We start from the raw sequence: 23,530 nt of genomic DNA, 5'->3' as shown, positions 1-23,530 counted from the left end.
TTTTTTTTTTTTAAATATTGGCACCTGAGCTAATATCTGTTGTTAATCTTTTTTTTTTCCTCCTTCTTCTCCCCAAAGCTCCCCAGTACATAATTGTATATTCTGGTTGTAGGTCCTTCTGGTTGTGCTATGTGGGACGCTGCCTCAGCATGGCCTGATGAGCAGTGCCACGTCCACGCCCAGGATCCAAACCAGCGAAACCCTGGGACACTGAAGCAGAGTGTGGGAACTTAACCACTCGGCCACAGGGCCTCCCCCTCAGCTAAACTTAAATTGAGGGATATTCTATAAAATAACAGGCCTGTAATCTTCAAAAATGCAATGCCATGAAAGACAAAGACAGGTTAAGAAACTCTTCATTAAAGGAGACTAAAGAGTCATGACAATTAAATACAAAACACGATCCTGGACAGAATCCTGTACTGGAGTGGGACAACTGACAAAACTGGAATATGGACTACAGAGAGATAAAGTTGTTGTTTCAATGGTACTTTTTCTGAACCTAATAATTATACTGTGCTTATGTAAGAGAATAATCCTTGTTCTTAAGAAATGCACTCTGAAGTCTTGAGGCAAAGGGGGCATGTAACCTACTTTCAAATGGATCAGAAAAGTGTGTGAGAGTGTGTGTATAGACATAGAGTGGAAGTGAAGGAAAAGAGAGAATGACAAGCAAATATGGAAAATCATAAAAATTGGTGAACCTGGATAAAGAGTACATACGTGCTCTTTACTATTCTTAAAATTAATTTCAAAATAAAAAGTTATTTAAAAATCTGCCTCATTGCACAACACTGTGAATGTACTAAATGCCACTGAATTCAACACTTTAGAATGATTAATTTTATATTATGTGAATTTTACCTCACTAAAAATAAACTTTTTTAAAAATCTGCTTCTACATAACACATACAACTTGGAACAAAGTCAATCTTCATGAAAAGAATGGGTTGGTATATTTCCTTTCCATTTTGAGCTGTTATGTTCTTGACTCTACAATTTGGAGAACATTTTTTTCAGTGTCAAACTAGGCAATAACTAGCTTTCTCAAGTGCAATCACTCCTACCTTAAAGCATCAGAATGTAGATACAGAGTAAACATTATGCTTTTAGATAAAGAATGCATAAGTTTTAATGTAAAGGAAGTTTATCAGAGTTAAAACACATTAAGAAATTTAGGATTACTTGATTTTTTTTTTCTGGTGAGGAAGACTGGCCCTGAGCTAACATCTGTTGCCAATCTTCCTCTTTTTGCTTGAAGAAGATTGTTCCTGAGCTAACACCTGTGCTTCCTCTACTTTTTGCATGTGGGATGCTGCCACAGCATGGCTTGATGAGCGGTGTGTTGGCCCATGCACCCAGGAACTGAACCTGCAAATTGCAGGCCAGTGAAGTGCACTGTGAGAACTTAACCACTATGCCACTGGGCCAGCCCCTAGGCTTACCTGATTTTTATAATTAATAGTCATTTTATTTTATATTTAAGTTATAGTGAAAGGAACAACTAGTTATATTAAGTTATACAAATCTTACTCTTTTGGGACACCAACCACCACACTTCCTCCCCAAACCATGTCAGCATGTCAAGAAGTCTTAAGTATTTGCATCAGTAAAAATGCCTAAAGGTCAAACATTTTATTCAACTAATAAATAGGCCAAAAACACCCTCAATAAAACTCTTAGGATTGTTCTAGTTACAAAGTTTTCCTGTAACATAGTAACCTATTACCATATTTAATGACAAAAGTTAATAAAAGCTGGCAAGACATATTTAGATACAATAGTAATAGACTATTTATGACTCTAAATAACTAGGACACCCATTCCCACTTGCTAGAAAAACTTTTAGCCAAATATACAGCATAAAATATTTATTTGGAAGTTGTTCTGCAAATATCAGTCATTACAAATTCAACTGTTTATCTTATAGTACACATTATCAATTCAAGCACAAGTTCCTCAACTGCAATTTTTTTTTTTTTAAGGAAGATTAGCCCTGAGCTAACTGCTGCTAATCCTCCTCTTTTTGCTGAGGAAGACTGGCCCTGAGCTAACATCCGTGCCCATCTTCCTCTGCTTCATATGTGGGATGCCTACCACAGCATGGCTTGCCAAGTGGTGCCATGTCCGCACCTGGGATCCGAACCGGCGAACCCCAGGCCGCCGAAGCAGAACCTGTGGAGTTAACCACTGTGCCACTGGGCCAGCCTCCTGCAGTTTTTAAATTCTAAAAGCCTGAGCTCCCAAGGCCGCCTTTTTTTTTTTTAAAGTATGGGAATATTATTCCTATTCGACAACCAAAAACATTCCTACTCTGTACTTAAAGCAGCTGCACTGTTTTGTGTCTGTTTAATTGTGAAACAATCTTTCCTATTGATGGCAGTTGCTTAAGGCCATTTGCACAGGTTATTTGTTTTTTTTTGTAAATCGATTTTTTTTAAAAGAAAGGACAGTGTGATGTTTTTCTTGTCAAGAAGTATTATACGTTAAAATAGTTTCACAAGCAGATCAAATATCCAAGGTATTAAAAAAAGGAGTATAGCTAAGAATTTTATTTGCATTATAGATCCCAATTTCACTTTTTACAGGTATGATAAAATAGCCATTAAAATAATTTTAATAGTAAAAATATACCTTTAAAGGGGTTTAAAAGTTTATTTAAAAAGTTCAACTTTTAAACTCCGATTAATTACAACTAATCTAAGGAATAAGTCTTTGTTCATTTATACCTTTTAATTTGGGGTTACAGCTTTTTAAAATTGTCTTTGAATTGATTTCATGTCCACTGGATAAATACTTAGTAGTGGGATAGCTGGATCATAAGGTATTTCTATTTTTAACTTTTTGAGAAATCTCCATACTGCTTTCCAGAGTGGCTGTACCAGTCTGCATTCCCATCAGCAGTGTATGAGGGTTCCCTTGCATCCTTATGTTCACTGCAGCATTATTGACAGTAGCCAAAATGTGGAGGCAACCCACGTGCCCATCAATGGATGAATGGATAAAGAAGATGTGGTGTGTGTACATATACATATACATATATATGTATATGTATACATATATATACTATACGGAATACTACTCAGCCACAAAAAAGACAAAATTGTGCCATTTGCGACAATATGGACGGACCCTGAGGGTATTATGCCAAGGGAAATAAATCAGACAAAGACAGACAAACCCGGTATGATTTCACTCACATATGGAAGATAAACACATGGATAAGGAGAACAGATTAGTGGTTAATGGAGGGGAAGGGAGTGGGGGGAGGGCAAAAGGGGTAAAGTGGTACGTATGTACGATGATGGATAAAAACAAGACTATTGGTGGTGAACATGATGCAGTCTATACAGAAACTGAAACATAGTGATGTACACCTGAAATTTACACAATATAAGCCAATAAAGTTGTCTGATGACAAAACTAAATAAACAAAATCAAAGAAGAATTTTCTTGAGAACACAACGGTAATCATTTTTGCAATATACTAACTGATTTAATTCTCTTAAATGTCTTGGAAGGTAGACCTTATCCCCATTTTATACAGCAGAAGTGGTACCCCTCCCCCACCCTTCATTTAAAAACAAAATTGAAACCCAAAGAAATCTGTTCAGCTTGGACACATTCATTACCAATTATCTTTTTAAAATACGTGGTACTCTGTTTAAAATACCCTACTAGTGTAGTTTCATTAAACGCGTTATTTGACTCCAGGAAAAAATCTAAAAGAAAATATTGAAATTAGTTAATCTTAAAAAAGAAAATGCATAAAACCCTTCTAAGAGAATGATAAAATGATGAGTTATTCTGCACTGGGACAATATGTGAAAATTACATCTTTATAGATATAAAACTTTATCTTGTACAATCTGATTACATCACTTACTGATTTTTTTCACATCTATATCCTTATGTTTAGGTGCAGTGCCAAATCGCAAACACTAACTGAAGGTACATAACTATCCTATCAACAAAAAACCCTATCAACAAAATGATAAAAGGAGAAATCTTGAACCTCAACAGTGGTAAGCTTGTAAAACTATCTCCACGTGAACTCAAATACTTGGCATTTTGTTTAAATTAAGCAAGTTTTTTCATTTTCCATCTGTGATTGATTTAAACTTAGATTTACCCAAATGCATTTCCAAACCCCAAAAACTAGACTCAACTTTTCTTACATGAAGGGAATTGTTTCCAGAACCTCACTACTAAAATTTTTAAAAACTTTATAATTTATCTCCCCTCAAGCTTTCAAAAAAACCAACCATCTACACTTTAAATTATTTAATTTGGGCTATTGATTGTTGTAGAAGGGGGACCTCCTTTTTTCAACAGAACAGCTTCTCACAGCGTTCAATGATGTCACCCTATGCTTGGAACCATTTCAGAGTAGGTTCTTACCAGTGAGCCTACATCATTTGACCTGTGTTTCAGATTTTTGACTCCATGTCTGATACTTCATTTGGCCTCACTTTCCTTTCAGCAAATACACATTTTTAAAATACCAGGATCTATCTCCTTCATGAACCTTTTGCTCAGTCTTAATTGTTCTTTCCATTCTCTGAATTTCTACAGTATTTATACCCTGTACCCCAAATTCAGATATCACACCTTCTTGTATCATTCTCTATTTCTTTTCCATGTGCTTTTCATGTGCATCCTCTTGACAGAATCATAAGCTGCCACTGGAACCATAAGGTCTATCTCTTGTCTTACGGTACTCTACAGGGATCATGGTAGGTATTTAACAAGCATCACTGAAGAACCCTTATAAGGTATGGCCAAGATTAGTAAGGATATCAGCAACATATTTTCAATTATTGTATAACTTTTAAATATTTATAACTTAGGTCAAAAATAAACTACTTGGATAGGTACATAATGAACTAAGAAAAACTATTCCTAAATGATCCAATTTGAACATAAGAAAAATTGGGAAAAGTTGTGCATAAATCACAAATTAATATGACATAGGACTATGGGCACAACAAACTGACCACAACATAAAGATCACAGGATTAAGTGAAACTTATTAAAGTTCTGGAAGCTGGTTACAGAGGACTACTAATTCTGAAGCACAAAATACAGTTCATGACTATCACAACATTTTTTAGGATTAATTACAGTGAGTACCTTTGTTACAATAGTGAAGATTTTCTTTTTCACCTACAGAAACATCTGTCTCCTTCCCTTTGGTTGAGAGGAATCCAACTTACAGATGTTATTCACAGTAGCCCAAGAGGCTAGAACAATTTTCCTTTACGACAGGTACAAACAGGGAAAAAATAATGAACGCTCTCAAAATTTGGTTCACAAATGTTAAGTACTATAAATTTTTTTCCCAGTAATTTTTAACTTGTATAAGGTATATATTAGTAATTCACCTTTATTATAGTGAAATATAACAATTTTTTGTTTAATGTTTTGTAAAAGTCAGCAAAAACTTTTAAATATATGTTCTGAAAGCAGATCATCTAGATTTAAATCTAGACTCTATTTTCTAAATATGTTACTTTGGGCAAGTTCCTGGACTTCTGTGTGGCCAGCTTCCTCATCAACAAATTGAGAATAATAATGATGTTGTCACCATTGTTCTTGGCACATGGCAAACGCTCAATAACTATTAGCTTTTATTAGAAACATCTAGACTTAAAAGGTCTCCTTGGTAATAAAAATCAACTTATCAAATTTAACATACTCATTCAAAAATATTTCTTGAGCGCTTACTATACGTCGTACACTGTTCTAGGAGTTAGTAATACAGCAGTAACAAAACAAAGTCCCTGTCCTCAAGGAGCTTACATTCCAGACGCAGCCGACAATACATGTAAACAAAAGAAGCAGAGGGGAAAAAAGGAGTGATGTGTGTGAATGCACGCTATTTTATACAGGAAGAGAACTAAGAGAAAGGTGGTAGATGAAGTCAGAGGGGGCAGCAGAGAGCCAGATCACGTAGAGGCTGGTAAGCAGTGAGAGAAGGGACTGGGAGACTTCTGGCAGATACGACTTAATATTTTTAAAGAATCACTCTTGTTGCTGTGTGGAGAGCAGATAACAGGGTCAAAATTTTTATGTGGCTTCATGAGAAATGAGTCACACTTCAAAAGCCCATTCAGTACCAAACTTAAAACTATAAGCCAAACACATCAAACTAAGGACATTATTTAACCATGGTGGTTTAAACTGCAAATAGAAACACAGTTTTAATCATACAACCTTAAGTCACTTTAAAAAATGACAACTAAAGAATGAAGATGAGAATTAATAGAAAAAAGCTCAGTATGTTTATTTGCATTGTTCTTTTCATGCTAAAAATGCATAAAAACAAATGGCAAGAGAAACAAGAAACTGAATTTTCAATGCATGTCTTTTTTTCTATAATAAAAATATAAGGCTACCTGGATGAGAATTTTTGAGTAAAGCATTTCAAAAGCATGCATACACATTTATTACATAATGGTATTTGTGTGGAAGTTATAAAAAAAACTTATACTAGAATTATGTAGAACTTAAATGCACTCCTAAGAATTCAGAAATTAAAATTCATATGTCAAAAGAAGACATTTTAAAATAATTGGCTAACTAGACTTTTCTCAAGTACAAAATATGCCTGTTTGTTGCATATTAACGAAATCACTCATATTTAATAATTCATTAGCTAAATCTATCTACAAGTCATAAATACCTATACATTGGTTCCAACATGGGACTATGTTATGTTCTTTTACCTGTATTTAATTTCCAGGCTAAAAGGCTCTGGTAAGCCAAAAGACTTTCTTGCCAATTTGGGAGAATGGGTTGAGTAATTGGAAAGCCCTTTCTGCAACGTGCTTTCCTTGTAAATAGCACATCTATTGTCAGAGATCATGAATTTGATACCATATTTTAGAGGGTTCTTTTTCTTGATATTGTTCAGTCTCTTTAAGGATAAAATGTCAACTTCAATTTGCCTTCATAAAATAAATCTTTTTACAGTTTAGAAGAAATGTTTTACATTAGCAGTATCTTTAAAATCTTGAGAAAATTCAAAACAAACAACAAAAATTAGCAGATGGAAATTACAGTATGTCTTTCCAAAGACTTTATTCCTCAACATGTCTTTCAAAAGAGTTACTTCTGTAATATGTTTTATAATATTAAAGTAAGAGCATTTATGATTAGGTCAACACAACACAAGGCACACACAATAGTGACATTTCCATGAGTTTTCCTATATGTAGGTTAAGATGTCTATTCAAGTGAAGAGTTTTAGGAGACAGGGCCCTCTGAAAATAATGATTCACAGAGTAAGACACAGTTCTTATATATTTGTGAGTAATCAAGTACTAGACAACAATATTTTCTTTATTCTTTCAAACATTATTATTTCTTTGACTTTTCTGGATGTTATAAATTATTTTGGGCAATAATAATAGGTGTTTCAAGAGTTTTATGTTAAGCACCATGCTAAGTGTTTCACATGCATTTAATCCTCATAAGAACCCTTTTACAGATACGGAAATTTATAGATAGGGAAATTTAGAGATACTGTTTCAATGCCCAATATTACCGCTTCTTCGTAGTGGACTTAGGATTTCAATCCAGCTCTGTTCTCAGAACCACAAACTGTTTCCTAGATCCATTAAATAACACCTAGAGGTGCCTAGGTATACCAGGAGAGTGTGTATGGCTAGGAAATTACTATAAAAATACATTTACAGACACACACACATAATTAGGCCAAACAAGGAAAGTTCATATGAAGTGATACCTTAAAAAAACAGTTAAATACATTGTCCAAGAATGTTAAGTAATGTCAGCTGAGACTAAAAGGAGTTACCTCTTAGTACATAAGACCCATTACAAGTACTAAAAATGTACTTTGAATCTATGAAGTAGTCTTGCTGCTCAAAAATTGGAACGTGAATTTGATCAAGTGACTAGATACAGTTACCAATTTACAGGAAATACAGAGGTTAGAGAAACATTTAAATAATCCATGGAGATCCAATTAGCAAAATCCAGACTGCAGGAAATACAAATAATCCAGTTTCTTCAACAAGTAAACAGCAAGGGGAAAAAAAGATGATGGAGGTTGAACCTATAGATTAAGAGAATCAAGAGATATACCCACCAGTCAGAAACATCAAAAAGGAATTACAAGGCAATTAAGAAATGAATACTGACTGGACATTTGATATTAAGTAATCATTTTTTTTAAAGGTGTGATAATGGCATCGTGGGTATGACAGAAAAAAAAAGACTCCTTACCTCTTAGAGATTGATATATTTATAGATGAAATAATATGGTGTCTGGGATTTGCTTCAACATAATACGGAGCAGGGGTGTTAGGCAGAAGTACAGATGAAGCAAGAGTGGCCAAATTGTTGAAGGTAGGTGTGTACATAGTTCATTACAAAAGTCCATTCGTTTTTGGATATATTTGAAATTTTCCATAATAAAAGCTAAAAAATAAATTCCAGCTAGATATAAAATCTAGATATAACTGTCAAAGATAAAACAATAAAATTTCTTCAAGATTAAAAAAGGTTACTTAAGCTGTCTATACTCTTTTTTCTTAAAGGAAATATTACATAAACACCGGAAACAAGTAAGAAAGTAATACAAGAGCATGGAAAAATGTTCAACTGTGGAGCCATACTATAAAAACTTGGAGTACTAATAAGTGGTACTTAAAATAAAAAAGGCCAAGTACTTTTAATGGATGTCTTGGTAAACAGATGAAAAACTACTTGTAAACTAACTTTAAAGGCCACAGGAAAACATAAGAGTTAAAAAGCTAAGTGCTTTTTAAAAGCACCTTAACAGTAGTCCCACATGGACTAATTTAAACTACAGAAAATCATCCCTAAGAAGTGCTGGCAGAAGATAAATTTAACTCATCTTTCTTGGAATTAAATCCTTAATATCTACTTGTGTCCAGTTACTAGAAGAGAGGAAAGATAATTAATTTACTGTTTCAAAGAAAAGCTGATACGGGAAGACTAGATAGCTGACAATCATCTTTGCTTTCAAGTTCTAAGAAGCAAACTGAACAGAGATTTACTGGTAAGATAAGGAAAACAAGGAGGAAAACATCTGAGGACTGAAAGAAAAGCAAACGAATGATAAATAAGTCCAAGTTGTGGCATATTTATAGTGGCAAGGTTCTTGAAGGCAGGTACAGTATTGTACTTTCAACTGAGTTCAGAAAATACAGAACTAATCCTATAAATAATAAATATATTATTTGGTGAAATAATTGAACAAACTATTTTCTATAAAACCAAAAGATTCTCCCTTGGGGTCAGCTAGAGTAGAACAGTAGTTTCTACAGCTCTACTACATTACCAAAACATTTAGGAATTAAAAACATGCAAATAACATCAACAAAAATCAACTTATGGGGGAAAAATGCAAGCTGTGCTTAAAAGAATAACTTAAAATGGACTGCCTATAGCAGTTGCCTTAAGACCTTGGCCAGCACTGTTTGAATCACTATCACAGAATAAGGGCCACTGATGAAATAGATTTACCATTAATATTACTCCCTGCGATGAAAAAGAAGGATTAGCAGGGCTTGAACAACAAGTAACAGTTTTTATCTACCACTACCATATTGCCTTCACTACATTTTCAAAATCTGGAGGAAAAACAGAACTGTAGCAACTTTCAATTTATACCATGTCTGGGATGACAACACATAGAAGTATCTCATTTTTTTAGAGCCTCAAATAAAGGGAGGCAGGTCACAGGATAACAATGATCAAGCTAGTCTTAGTTGGTGGGAGTGGTGTCACTTATCCCTTCCTGCCACAGCTGCTTTTTATGCAACTTGAGTACAAACGGGAGGAAACTGGAACTCCAAGCCCTGGCTGGCCTATGGTTTTATCTGCTTTCCTCAGTTCCACAATGCTCTGCAAAACAGAGCCATTTAATACCACCAGGAGGTGCAATAATTGTGGAAAATCTCTCCCCACCCTCCATAAAAGACTTCAAGGTCTCAAAAGCCAGTATTTGAAATATATCATTATATTTAAGAGCTGCCACCATACTGGATCTAACAGTAGCTCCAGGGAACACATTTTGAAGAATCCATTTTTCTTTCTGAAGTAAACCTCATCGGGTAGGGATATATGCTAAACAAAAGTCCTAGTTTTCCTCAGTTGTGGGTCTGCCCTTATTTACTACATGAAGCATTTAAATGTAACATTTATTGATTACTACTTTTTTTTTTTTAACAAACTTCTTTTTTTAGCCAAAACTATCTCCACAGGATAATGACTTCCCAAAATTTATCTGCTACTATGAAATACTAGTTCCAGGGTTTTTTTCCCTGATGGAAATTCACATCTCCAAACAGCCAGAGAAGTTGGAAAAAGTCTTACTCTAGCCCAATCCTCTCATTTTATAGATAAGGAATCCATGGTCTGGAGCTTCATGTGATTCTGCCTCAAATCACACATGTCTAGTTTAACAGGAAGCGTCAGAATCTAAACCCAGGTCTCCAAAACCCTAACCTGTGCCCTTTCTATGATATAAAGCCTCATTCTATTAATCCAAGCTCTCAGAGCAATCCTTAATCACTTCATTGTTTCCTCATCTGCAAGTTCCCTCATCACCTTATCCTATTGATAATCAGAGCAGTCATTCTATGGATCTGCTTCACCTCCATTATGGCATTTTAAGATGAACAGTCCCAAGTGGGCACAGTGCCATAGGTACTGGTTCTATAAGATGCTTACATTTTGGGGGAAGAATTTCTTCTCTCCTGCCAGTGAAAGATGAAAATTAAATCCGGAGTATTCATCAGTAAAAAAACCTCACGTTCTAATCTTAATATCATGTGTCAGACACCCACAAAACCTTTGAAAAGTCCTTGGTGGCAACATTCTTACATGTCCTGAATAACTTGGTTTGAGTCTCCATTCTAAATTGGGTGGTAAAAAGGAAGACAAGTTATTTTTCAACAATGGCTCTTCCATTAGATGACTTCATAGCTATTTACATGGCAAATTTAACCTGAAGCACTTGAAGATGAGTGACATAGGTGATAAAGACAAACAATATGAAACGAACAACAGCAGAGGAATACTGCCTTGATGTCTGTCTAGTGAAAAATGTACAGCCTCTTCAAATTTTTGAGTACCACAAATTTAGTCCTCTAAGATAACAAGATATTTCTTAGTGGTTTTCTTCTGATGTTCTCTGGCTTAGAAATAAAGAGATAGTTCTGTAGAGACTTCTGGACTTTTAAAGACTATTTGAGCTGGTATCTTAGTCTTTATACCATACATTAAAAAGCAACCAATGAATCAGGATCTGGAAAAGAACTGTGATTTTATCTTATCTTTGGAAAGCAAAAGCAAAGGGTATATAAATAGCAAAATAACTGTCTGAGGGCTTAATGGTCAAATGAATAGCTGATGACGGAGAATTATTAACGTCAATCACTTTTCAAACATGGAGCTTCTCTCTCAATGAAGTTTATCCCACTCTCAATGAAGAACATCTGCTATAGTTATCAAAAGTATACTGATCTGCACATATTGTGTGAAGACCTTTATATACTATCTAGGCCCTTAGCCTTTAATCCCCACAACAACATTCTAAGGTAGGTATCTGTCATTATTTTCATATTGCACCTGAGAAAACTGGGGCACTTTAAATTAAGTAACTTACCAAGGTTACAGAGTTTGAACCCCACCCCCCGCAGGTTCTGAAAGGTGTGTTCCTTAGGCCTTTTACTGTCTCCTTAGAAAGGCACAGAAAATGTAAAAATATGGTCAAACTCTAAATTCTATCCGATGCATAATCCAAACCATTGTGAATTATTTTCTTCTGGTGCCAAGAAAGCCTCAATAGTATGCCACCTACATTTCCTGATTTTAGGTTGGGTGGATGGCACAAATGACCTGGTTTTGTCATCATGCTTATTGCATAATCACCAAAACCCAAAAGGAAGGGGACTGCTTAAATTCTTAAACTTTATTTCCTGCTGGCCTAGAAGACCTTACTTAACCACTATTACATCTGATACACTCAATTTAAGTGTTAATGTTTTCCTACCATAATAAGACACTAAAGTTATCACTTAAGTCTTAAAGGAAATCAACTATGTGTTAGTGATTTTACCTGTCAGAGAAGTTAAAAGCAGATCAACAGGATATAAAGGTAGGTTGCTTTCTTCTTTAGGGGAAATTTCTTAATGACTTGTTAATTAAACTGAATGGAACAAGTGGCTCTCCAAAAACGCAGTGTAACGGAAAAGGAAACAGAGGAAAAGAATCACAAGAAGTTATCTACTTTCACTAGTGTCAGTAAAGCAAAGGATGAGTCTCCTTTTGAGTAACTTCAGCCTGATCGTAATGACCACTTGTTACACCTACCACCCACTCTAACACTTTAGGTTCATTAGGAATTAAACCTTGCAAAGTAAAGGACTTATCCCGACCAGACCTGAGGTATCCGCACCAAACCCTGAGGGGCAACGAGGGCCAGTGCACTGCGTCCCCCACACCCAAGCCTACGCTGCTGTCCAGGAGGCAAAACCCACAGCCTGGGGCCAAGACAGTCCTCGGGCCAGCGCGGTGACCCAGCTCTAGACTACCCTACCCCCTCCCCTACCAAAGGGTCTGTGCCTAGAGGAGTGGGGGTAGGGGAGGTGAGAAAGGCCTGGCTAGGACTGCAGGGAACTCAGCGGATGTTTCGAACGAGGAAGGGTCCCTTCCCAGCCTTGCCGGTGGCGCGGCTCGGGCCCGGGAGAGAGCCGGCCGCCGCCATGATGGGGCTGGCCGGGCCGGGGGGCGTGACGCGGACGCCCCGCGCGCAGGGTCAGCTCCCCGTTCCCCTCACTTCCTTCCCCTGAGTGGGCCTCGGCCACAACTGCCCCCCGATACTCACGCTTTGTCCACCAGCTCCCGCACCTTCCACATGTTCAACATGGTGCCCCGCGCGGGCCGGGCCGCCGCCTCCCTCTCCTGCTCCCCACGGACACCGGAACACTTCCGCGCCGGGACAGATCCAGGCCGGGGTCGCCGCTGCCACCGCCCGCCGCCTCGAACTCTCCCAGTCAGCTCCTTCTCTTGCCACAGCCGCGGCGCCGCCGGTGACACGTCGAGACACGGGGACAGAAGCGCTGCGTGGAGCGGAAGTGCCCGGCCTTCCGCCCGCTGCGCGCGGAGCACGCCGGGACTTGGAGTTCTCTCTGCGCGTCAAGCCTGGCTGGTTAAGCTGAGAGTTGGTGTGGTAAGGTTTGCAGGATTTCTGTTAAAGTCTTCCCGTCCTTCTCACCCCTCCCCATCCCCGTGACCTACAGAACCAGAAACTCTGAGGGTGGGGCCCAGCAATCTGTGCTTTAACAAATCCTCCGGTCTCAAGTTTCAGAACCACTGGTATAGGATCTAACCATACTCAAACATGCTTTTCAAATATAAAGTATTGCCATGTTATTAATAATGATTATGCGAAAGTGTGGTTGGCATATGTATTCCTCATTGACAGAAACATCCCTGTATTTGGTTCCAAGCGTCCAAATCTACTTCCTTTCCTGGGCATTAGTTTCCATCCCTGTAAATTGAAGAGGTTGTATTCTAAAACCTATTCCACTCTAATACTATGATACAGTGGTTTTATTTTTAGACAGATACCTATTATGTTTGTCAGATACTTTATTATAAAGCTCAAAAACTCAGTTCACACTCCATGGGAAACTGTACAAACACAGCCCTACAACACTATGACATGCTCAAGAAGTTGGCAGGTTTATATTCTTTTTTTTGAGGAACATTAGCTCTGAGCTAACATCTGCCGCCAATCCTCCTCTTTTTCCTGAGGAAGACTGGTCCTGAGCTGACATCTGTGCCCATCTTCCTCTACTTTATATGTGAGACGCCTGCCACAGCATGGCTTGCTGACTGTGCCAAGTCTGCACACTGGATCTGAACCGGCGCACCCGAGCTGCCAAAGTGGAACGTGCTCACTTAACCGCGGCGCCACTGGGCCGGCCCGGCAGGTTTATATTCTTAATGCATAAATATATACACACACTGCATTCAGTGTTTTATTGCAATAATTGTTGTCACTTCATTTTTAACTTACTCATTTTTGACAGTGTTCATGTTAAAGGTGCAAACAACTCAAAGTTCATTTGGTCCAGCTGCTTAAGTTTTCCAGTTCTTTTCATTCTACACGTATTTATTGAGCATCTTCTATGTGCCAAGAGTGGAGAATACAGCTAGGAACAAGACAGACAAGCCTTAGCTCTCTTTGGATTTTAAAGGTCTTTGGAGGAAATGTAATAATCAAGGAAACATTTAAGATAATTGCAGATAGAAAATGCTTGAAGAAAACAAAACAATGTTATAGAGAATCATGTTAGAGGAAAATAACATTACAGAATATTTGGAGCCTCTTTGAGGATATTATATTTAAGCGGAAACTTGAATGATAAAATGGAGCAGGCCATAAAAAAACTATCTACAAGAAAAGAATTCCTTGTGGAGGGACCAGATGAAGACTCTGACTCGTAGAGAAGAAGTGAAATTGATTGCTGCTAGTCATGAAGCTGGGTAACAATAATCCCAAATCAAGAACCCAGAACCTCTGACCCCTAGTTCCTCATGGCAAGTCACCTCTTCATGTTGCATCCGCTTGATTACTGGAAGCAGCTTTGAAAAGGGTTTCAATAAGGCTTTGGGATTAAGGTCTGAGAGAAGCAAGTTTGAGGGAATTGCCAGGCAGAAAAGTACGAAAAGCAGAAATCAGGACAAAGGTATCTCAGAGCTTTGTCAAGATAAGAGTGCTTGGGCAGACACAAAGTAAGCTGAAGATGTAGGTGGGGAGGGACAGATGAAGATGAGCAGAGATAGGTAGAGAAATGGGGCATTAAAATCAGAAGTTTGTGTTTTATGTTGAAAGGACTGTCCAGCTCAAGGTTCAAAGGCTGGAATGTGGCCAGAGGAGATAAGAAAGAGAAACTACTTTGCATAAATAAGACCTTAACAAGTTAACTTTCAAACAAGCGGGTCCAGGGTACACTTGCAGAATGGGCCTGGCATAAAAATAACCACCTTCCCCGCCCTGGGTCTGTTGGCACCTTCCTGACAATTCACAGTCAGCCCTTCCCAGAGTTACCCAGAGAGTATAATGTCGTTGTCTACTTTGCTTGTTCCAACACCAAGTTTGAAAGTTTCTAGACTTATTCCAGAGTTGTCACCTGTGACATTTTCACAGTTGGCTGGAGCCATCTACAATGTAAGACCAAAAAACCTGCCTGTCCACCTTTGGGTCAAGAGAGCCCCTGATGGACTCAGAAGAACCAGACAAGGAGAGTTTGTTAAAAAGTGGTCCCAAAAGACTGACAATTTGCATGCCAACAAAGTGTTCCATTTTTACTTTTATCTTGCAAGTTTGGGAGCAGTTTCCATAGTAACTTCTTTGTGGCAGTTTAAATGTATCCACGGTAGAAAAATAAATGAGAAAACTCCCCACCCACCCCCTTCAGGAAAATTAAGTTTTTTTAGTAAATGAACTGACTCTTTTAGTAAGGCCAAACCAACACATAGTTGGAAAGCAAAAGTACTCAGCTGTGTTACTTATATGTGAGGATCAGGTTGTAGACGCTGACTGCTTATCTCAGGTGGTTGGCTCCTTGATGTTTCCTTCGGAGAAGTTTGATGGTACGCCAGTGTGGCAGGCATGGAAGGCACTGCCGAGATCTTTCTTCAAGAGAACGAACTGCAAGTGGTGTGGATGGCCGACAGCTTTCAGCAGCCACTCCTCAGGGATCAGCCACAGCTTTTACACCTAGGCCATGATCTCACTGGGCTACTCCCAGGCAATGACTGAGCAAGGAGTGCTGGAGCCAGGCGATTGCAGGCTCCTCTACTGGGCACGCATTGGCCTGGGCTCCCCATTAACCTGGCCCGGATTTCCTCAGAGCTTTGCTGCAATTGGACGGATGCTCTTCCTACCCAATCTTCCTTCCTTTTCCCCTCCCTTGACAAATATCAGAATTTCCTTGTGGTCTGAGGCTCTCCCCACCTACTTTTGTTCCCTCTTCCTTTTATCCTTCAAAGGTGTTTCCCCAAATAAATCTCTTACACTTCTAATTCCATCTTGGCTTGTGCTTCCTGCTGTATCCAACTGACAACAGGCAAACAGTTGTACCTTGGTTTCAATATTTGGCCTGATGAGTCTTCTTTTTTATCACACCTGACTGCTTCTCTCTAGAACTCAGGGTACTCAGTTTATAATCATATTATGAGTGTTGCCACAAGCCATGCAGATTAGGTATTGTACAACCCCAGGGACACCATTTATGTGGACTACCATGAACTGCCAATTAACCACAGAAACGAAGTATAAAGTGTGGTTAAAGAGTGCAGATTCTGAACTCAGACAAACCTAGGCCCAAATTCTACATCCGCTCTTCAGTAGCTTGGTCATTCTGGATAAGTTAATTAAACCAATATAGCATAGTGGTTGTGAACTGGGACTCTGGTTATGAACTGGGACTCTGGAACCAGATTGCCTATGTATGAATCTTAGTTTTGCCACTTCCTAGCTGGGTGAATTTGGAGAAATTATTTGACGTCTCTGTAACTCAGTTTTCTCATCATAATGGGGGATAATAGAAACCTACTTTAAAGGCTTTTTCAGACAATTAAATAAGGTAATGATTAAAAAGAACTTAGAACAGCACCTAAGACAAAATAAACACTCAGTAAATGTTAGTGATGCTGCTCATACTATTATTATTGCTACTACCACTACTACAAGTAGTAATTACATTAATCTGTAAAATTTATTCAATATTCAACAAGTATTTAGCAAGCTCCTCCTATGTTCCAGGCACTGTGCTAGGTGAGGGATGTACTGTTGTAGACAAAACATAGTAAACAAGCAAATAGATGTGGTAAACTTAGTAAACTCAAGGTGATATGCTGAAGATCGTCTGAAGATCACCTCACATTGGGTCCTCCACGTAGTAAGTGCTTATTAAGTTCTACCTCATTATTATTATCAAATCCCTTATCTTATGTGGATCTCAGCTGTTTTCCTTATAAACTGGGAGGCTGGCCTGTCAGAGTATCCTAAACTTAGCCGTACATCAGCAATTCCGGAACATCTTTAGAATTTCAGGTTGTCTTGTCCTAGCCCTTGCATTCCTGCTTAAGTAGGTGTGTTATACCCTATACTTTTGGTCACAAGTGACAGAAACTCGAAACTAGCTTAAGCAGAGCAAGGGAATTTATTGACACAGGAGACTGGGGAGTTCAGACACAGAATTTCCCTCAAGAACTTAGCAAATATTGTCAGCACTCTCTCTCTGATTCTCATTTTCCTTCAGGGCAGATAGGTTTCTCTTAGTTGGCAGGAAATAGGGCTACCACCTTGTGGAGAATGGGTTACATTTTTTCAACTAGGTAGCCAAAGGAGAGGAGACACTTTTTGTCTTTCAGCCACTGAGTCTAATGTCACAGGAATGACTCTGACTGGCCCAGTTTGCATTATGTGCCTATTTCAGGGCCAGTCACATCTAGCGAGACATGCATTACAGAAGTGGTAGCCTTAGAAAACCACATAGAGTGCGGGAAAGAAGAGTTCTCTGAAGAAACTCTGAAGAAAGCCATGCTGTGGCAGACAAAAGCAATAGTTGTTCTCGACTGTAGGTTTAAGGTGGAGTCTAGGAATCTGTATTCTAAAAAACCTTCCTAAGTGATTTTGCCAGGGTTTGGGATGCCCGGGGTTAGATGACAAAAGTCCTTTCTAACTCTGACAACATATTTTTGTGTGTATGTGAGGAAGATTGGCCCTGAGCTAACATCTGTGCCAATCTTCCTCTGTTTTATGTGGGATGCAGCCACAGCATGGCTTGACGATTGGTGCTAGGTGGGTGCCTGGGATCGGAACCTGTGAACCCCTCCGGCCGCTGAACCAGAGTGTGCAAACTTAATTTCTATGCCACTGGGCCAGCCCTTGTATTTCTATTTTTTTAAGGTCCAAATTCCACAAAAGAAGCTGGGCTGGAGAGAGCAAAAGTGAAAAGAATACCATAGGGGATAATAGAAAAGAAAAAGAAGCAATAAGAAGGAAGGAGTCAGGTGGAGTTGCAGCATTGTGCAGCAGGTAAGCTGTAGCAGGGCATGCCCTCGCTAGCTCTTTGTTCTGCTGACAGTTGGGCTCTTGGCTGAAATTTGATCTCCTTTCAGGGCTGTCAGCAGGGCTCAGGTGGGCCTATTCAGAAAGCCTGGTAGGTGCTCTAAAGGGCTAACGTATTCTGCAAGAACATAGAGGAGCTGGCAGGCGAGATGGAGGAGAAGTAGTCTTGGAATCATTTCCCTGCCTCCTGGGATGCTGTCTCTCCTTCTGTCTCCTGACCAGGCAAGCCCAGAGTGGACATGCTGCTCCTACTGTCTAGGCCTCTGAAAACTCTATTCACAGGAAGCCAAGTGCCATCAATGAAGCAACTAGGCAGCTTGTCACTGTGGGAACTGATCCTGCGTTGTCAAGTCAGATTCAGGAGGGAAAGGGGTGGGTGTCAGAAAGGATGGGCTGGCTGGATTCTGAGGGTCTTTCTGGATAAGGTCAAGCGTCTTGAGAAAGTCCCCAGCTGTCCAGAGTTCCCATGGAAGCTCTGCTGGTCCTTAAACACTGTCAGTTCGTTAAAAGAACTGTGCTCTGGAGGAAGAGTTCACTGCAGTGGACGTGAAAAGTCTGATGGACAGACCACTGCTCTGTAATAAACAGAATGAATGTGGCTAAAGATTTGAGGAGTCAGTCAGCATAAGGCATGCTTTCTTGGTAGGAAAGAGTCAACATTTGTCGTTTATTGAGCATCTGCAATGTGCAATTTGGTTAAACAGATGACTAAAACCTGTTGTTTCTCAGGGACTTATAGTCTAATATGGAAGATAGACATATAAACAAACCAAAAAAAACCACAGTGAGATATTTAAGGAGGCAGTGTAGTGTAGAGGAGAGGTCATAGCACTGGCTGTGGTATCAACAGGACCTTAGTTCACACCACATAGCTGTGTGACCTTCGCTAAATTACTTGACCTCTTGGTGCCCTCATTGGGAAAATGGGGCTAAGAGTCCCTGACTCATAGGGTTGTTGTGAAAAGTGAATGAGGTTTTGCTTTCCACAGGTTCAGTGACCTGAGGTCAACCGTAGTCTGAAAACGTTAAATGCAAAATTGCAGAAATAAACAATTCATAAGTGTTAAACTGTGCACCATTCTGAGCAGCATGATGAGATCTCTCCCCATCCCACTCCATGCAGCCCAGGACATGAATCATCCCTCTGTCTAGCATATCTACATCGTAATGCTACCCCCCTGTTAGTCACTTAGTTGTGGTCTTGGTTATCAGATTGACTCTTGGGGTATCACAGTGCTTGTGTTCAAGTCACCCTTATTTTACTTAATAATGGCCCCAAAGTGCAAGAGTAGTGATGCAGGTGGTTTGGATATGCCAAATAGAGCCATAAAGTGCCTCCTTTAAGTGAAAAGGTGAATGTTCTTGGCTTAAAGGAAGGAAAAAATTCTATGCTGACGTTACTAAGATCTATGATAACTTTTATTACAGTATGTTATAATTGTTCTTTTTTATTATTAGTTATTGCTGTTAATCTCTTACTGTGCCTAATTTATAAATTAAACTTCATCATAGGTATGTATGTAAAGGAGAAAACATAGTCTGTAAAGGGTTTGGTACTATCTGTGGTTTCAGGCATCCACTGGGGGTCTTGGAACATATCCCCCGGGGATAAGGGGGGACTAATATACATTGAATTTCTAGCACTGTGCTTGATATGTAACCAGGACTGATTAAATGAGACCTGTTATCATTGCTAAACTGTTTGTATCCAGAGATCATGCGCGATGTGGGAGACATTGTTAGAACAGGTTTGTTAAATCTTTCAATAAATATGTATTTGGGCACTTGTCTCATTGCCAAGAATTGTACTGTGAAAAACAGACACAATTCCTGTGCCTATGAAGTTTACAGTCTGAGGGAGATGGATGTTAAACAAGTAACGCCTTGATAAATCTGTCATTGCAAACAACAATGAATGCTGTGGGAGAAAAGAAGAGGGTGCTATGAGAGAATACAACAGTGGTATTTCATTCAGATTGGGTAGGGGCAAGGGCCAGGAAAGGCCTCTCTGGGAAAGTGACTTTTAAGGTGAAGATAGAAAGATAATTTTGAGTTAACGAGGTGAAGATGATACTGACCCTGATACCAGTTTCCCTACATTAAACCCAGCATATATGGGGTTAAAACCAAAACACTCATTCCTTGCTTACTCCCTGGCTTCCTGGTTCCAGAACATGGAGACAGACACAGCCAAGGACAAGCACCTGGATTTGCTGTCTCCTCCCCGCCAAGGAGATACAGGCTGGTGGGAAAGCTGCTGACCAGCAAGGTCATGGCCCCCTCCTCTCTGCAAGTAGTCTTAAGGCCAAAGACAGGCTGGTGGGAAAGCTCCAACCAGCAAGGCCATATGATTCCACTCCCCTACCTAAAACCCCAAATAAAAACCCTTTCTTTTAGCTTTTCAGGGAGTTTGGGATTTCAGCGTTAGCTGCCCTTTTTCCTTGCTCAGTGCTGTGCAATAATAAAATTCTTACTTTCTTCCACTACACCTGGTGTCAGAGATTGGCTTGCTGTGCAACGGGTGAGTGAACTCACTTCAGATTCGATATCAAAGACAGAGGGGAAGAGCATTCCAGATAGAGAGAATAGCCTGTGCCAAGGCGCGAGGGAGGGTGCAGCTCGGCCTGTTCCAGGACATGAAAGGAGGGCTAATGCAGGCTGGAGAGAGAGGGGGAGAATGGTCAGAGATGAGCGGAGGAGGTGAGCAAGGACATGCTGGTCATTTGCCTGCTCAATCCATTCTTCATACTTCTCTGCCCTGCTCTGTGCCCTCCTGACCTCTGTGGACTCCATTACCTGCATTCTCGTGGCTTCTGGCTTCTAGTTCAATGCTGTTAATGCGGTGAGGGTGGATCAGACAGTGGAGGAGAGATAAGTGCTGATATTTCTTTCCCCTTTCTCCCTCTTCAGAACATGGTTTCTGGCCTGCTGTGGCCATTCCTGGTGTCAGGTGGCCCCCCTTCCATGGCTCCAGCTCTGAGTTTCCTTCCCTTGCCTCTTCAGCCTTCGGGTGGCAATGTCTTCACCCTGATGCTAACCCCTGGGTGCTTCCCCAAATGTTATTTTCCTCACCCTGCCTGCCCTGGTGTAAATTATCCCTTTGTTATGTTCTCTTCAGCTAAACTCTGAGTGTGCCAGTGTTTGCAGCTGGGACCCTGACTCATATAAGGACTCACAACACGGAGGAATTTGTATGTCATGTTAAGCACGACTTTTAGATTGTTATCTAAAGTGCAACCAGAAGCTGTAAACATGCTATTGTCACTTCCTTATCATTTCCTCTTCTTCCAGCTACAGCCCAGTCTCTCTGCTCTCCTTAACAGAAGGCTATCATCTTCACCAACTGGCTCCTCTTCATTACTTCTCAAGCCATAATTGACACTTCTTCCTTCTCCAAACTCCCTGCTCTCTTAGCTTTCATGATCCCACAGTCTTCTAGTTCTTCCTACCTTGCAGGCTCCTTAGAAACCTTTTGTTCCTCTCCCTGGCTTGTAGATGTTGAGGGGCCCTCTAGGGCTTACTTCTCTTTCTCCACTGCCCATGTCAACGGTAACCATCTCTCACCTGAACTGCTGCAAATGCTTCCTAATTTGTTTCTTCAAGATCTTTTTCAATCATAAATCGGACCATGTTACTACTTGCAAAAAGTACTTCAGTGGCTTCCCACGTACTTAGAATTCAAACTTGACCTATTAGGAGTCCATCCCTGATCCAAAAAGCTGTATCCTGGAGGAAAGACCGATACTGTGACCCTCCTGTGGGTTAGGCCTCAAGGCCAGTTCTGTGAAAAAAGGGTGATGGCAGGCCATGGGCGTAGCAAGTACCCCCAAAATCTGTCATTGACAGTGTGGTAGTACTTTTTGTTTTAACATTTAAAAATATATGTTTATTCCAGTCAGTCCTTCCTAAGAATAGGTCTTTGTGGTATGGATTGGATTTTTGTAGCATCTTGGACTTTCAGTTTAGGTTTTGAAGTTATCAAGTTTTAGTTCACAATTTGTTTATAAACCCACCCTTGCGGTGAGGTTACTTCTGCTACTGTCATTCTTGATGTGTTGATTTGACTAGTTTCAAAACCTGCTCTTTTCTTCTTCTTCTTTTTAATGCTAAGTATCTATTTTGGTGACACCTTGTTATTATAGAAAAGGAGTGTCATGAGTTTTGTTTTGTTTGCCGGTAGTTTCTGACTGTGGAAGCTGCTTTTCCTGTGTGTTAGCAGTTCTTTTGAACTATCTCTTGAGTCTTATGTCTTCTGGTGGGTGGTGACTAAATCTAGTTCCTGTCAGGAAGGTATAACATTAGAATTTCCCCAGTTTTGATGATTCACCCTGAAAAGTGATGGATCCCTGACATGGCCTGGGAAACCTAAGGTCTGAGACCCACACACCTATGGGGAGGGGACAGTATAGAGAAAAAGATAGCAAGTATTATTATCTTTTTTTAATACAGATTCATTCTCTTTCTTCAAAATTTTTCTTTGAAATAATTTTTATTAGTTTTTTTATTACAAAAGTAAAATATGTTCGTACATCCTCATATATCTACCCTTTGACCCAGCAATTCAACTCCCAGGTACTTATCCAAGAGAAATGGAAATCTATATCAAAATTCTTGTGAGAGAATGTTCATAGCAGCTTTATTCACAACAGCCCAAATCTATAAACAACAGAGATGTCCATCAATAGGGTATGGATAAACAAATTGTGATACATCTTTGAATGGAATATGACTCAGCAATAAAAAGGAATGAACTGCTAATACATGCAACCACCTGGATGAATCTCGCAGATACAGTAGTGAATGAAGGAAACTAGACACAAAAGTTATAGCTCCATTTATGTAAAGTTCTGGAACAGACAAAATTGATCCAAGGTGAAATAAATTAGGACTGTGGTTGCCTAATGTGGAAGGAGGGGTAGGGACAGGAGAGTTAAAGTAATATACACCTATTTCAACAGGTGCAACAATGCAAAAATGCATAAAGAAAAGTTAATTCTTCTCCATTTATTTTCACCCCACTATGGTAATCCTGTTAAAAGCTTGATATATATTTTTCCAAACTCTTACCATGCTCACACAAATATAAACAAATATATGTGCACATGTGTAAGTTTTGCTTTACAATGATACTATACATGATGCTGGGTTTTTAAAATACCTGCTTAATAATATCATGGATATCCCTCCAGTTCAATAAATATAGGTCTAACTCATTCTTTTTAATACTGCTTTATTCGTTAATACAAATGTGCCATAATTTATAGAGCCATTTTATTATTGATGGATAGTCAGATTGTTTCTATTTTTTTTTTTTTTTGCCACTGTAAACAATGTTGCAGTAAAATAGATCTTTGTATATGGTGTTTAGAATAGATTCTCAAAAGT

General features: G+C 39.2%; 1 protein-coding gene across 2 annotated transcripts in view; it reads right to left on the bottom strand.

Moving 5' to 3' along the window:
• Window positions 1-13,127, bottom strand: part of CLINT1 (clathrin interactor 1) — a 62,688-nt gene extending 49,561 nt beyond the window's left edge. Inside the window, exon 1 of one of the 2 annotated variants that reach the window (XM_046666763.1) lies at window positions 12,884-13,127. In XM_046666763.1, coding sequence (XP_046522719.1) covers window positions 12,884-12,924 — 41 coding nt within the window. In that variant the 5' untranslated portion in view covers window positions 12,925-13,127. The remainder of the gene's footprint in view (window positions 1-12,883) is intronic. The other variant, XM_046666762.1, reaches the window with a different exon arrangement.
• Between the last annotated feature and the right edge of the window lie 10,403 nt (window positions 13,128-23,530).

This window comes from Equus quagga, chromosome 7 (genome assembly GCF_021613505.1).
Source record: "Equus quagga isolate Etosha38 chromosome 7, UCLA_HA_Equagga_1.0, whole genome shotgun sequence".
NCBI lineage: Eukaryota > Metazoa > Chordata > Mammalia > Perissodactyla > Equidae > Equus > Equus quagga.
Note: the sequence above shows the minus strand (reverse complement) of the source record. Positions and strands in the feature narration are given on the sequence as shown.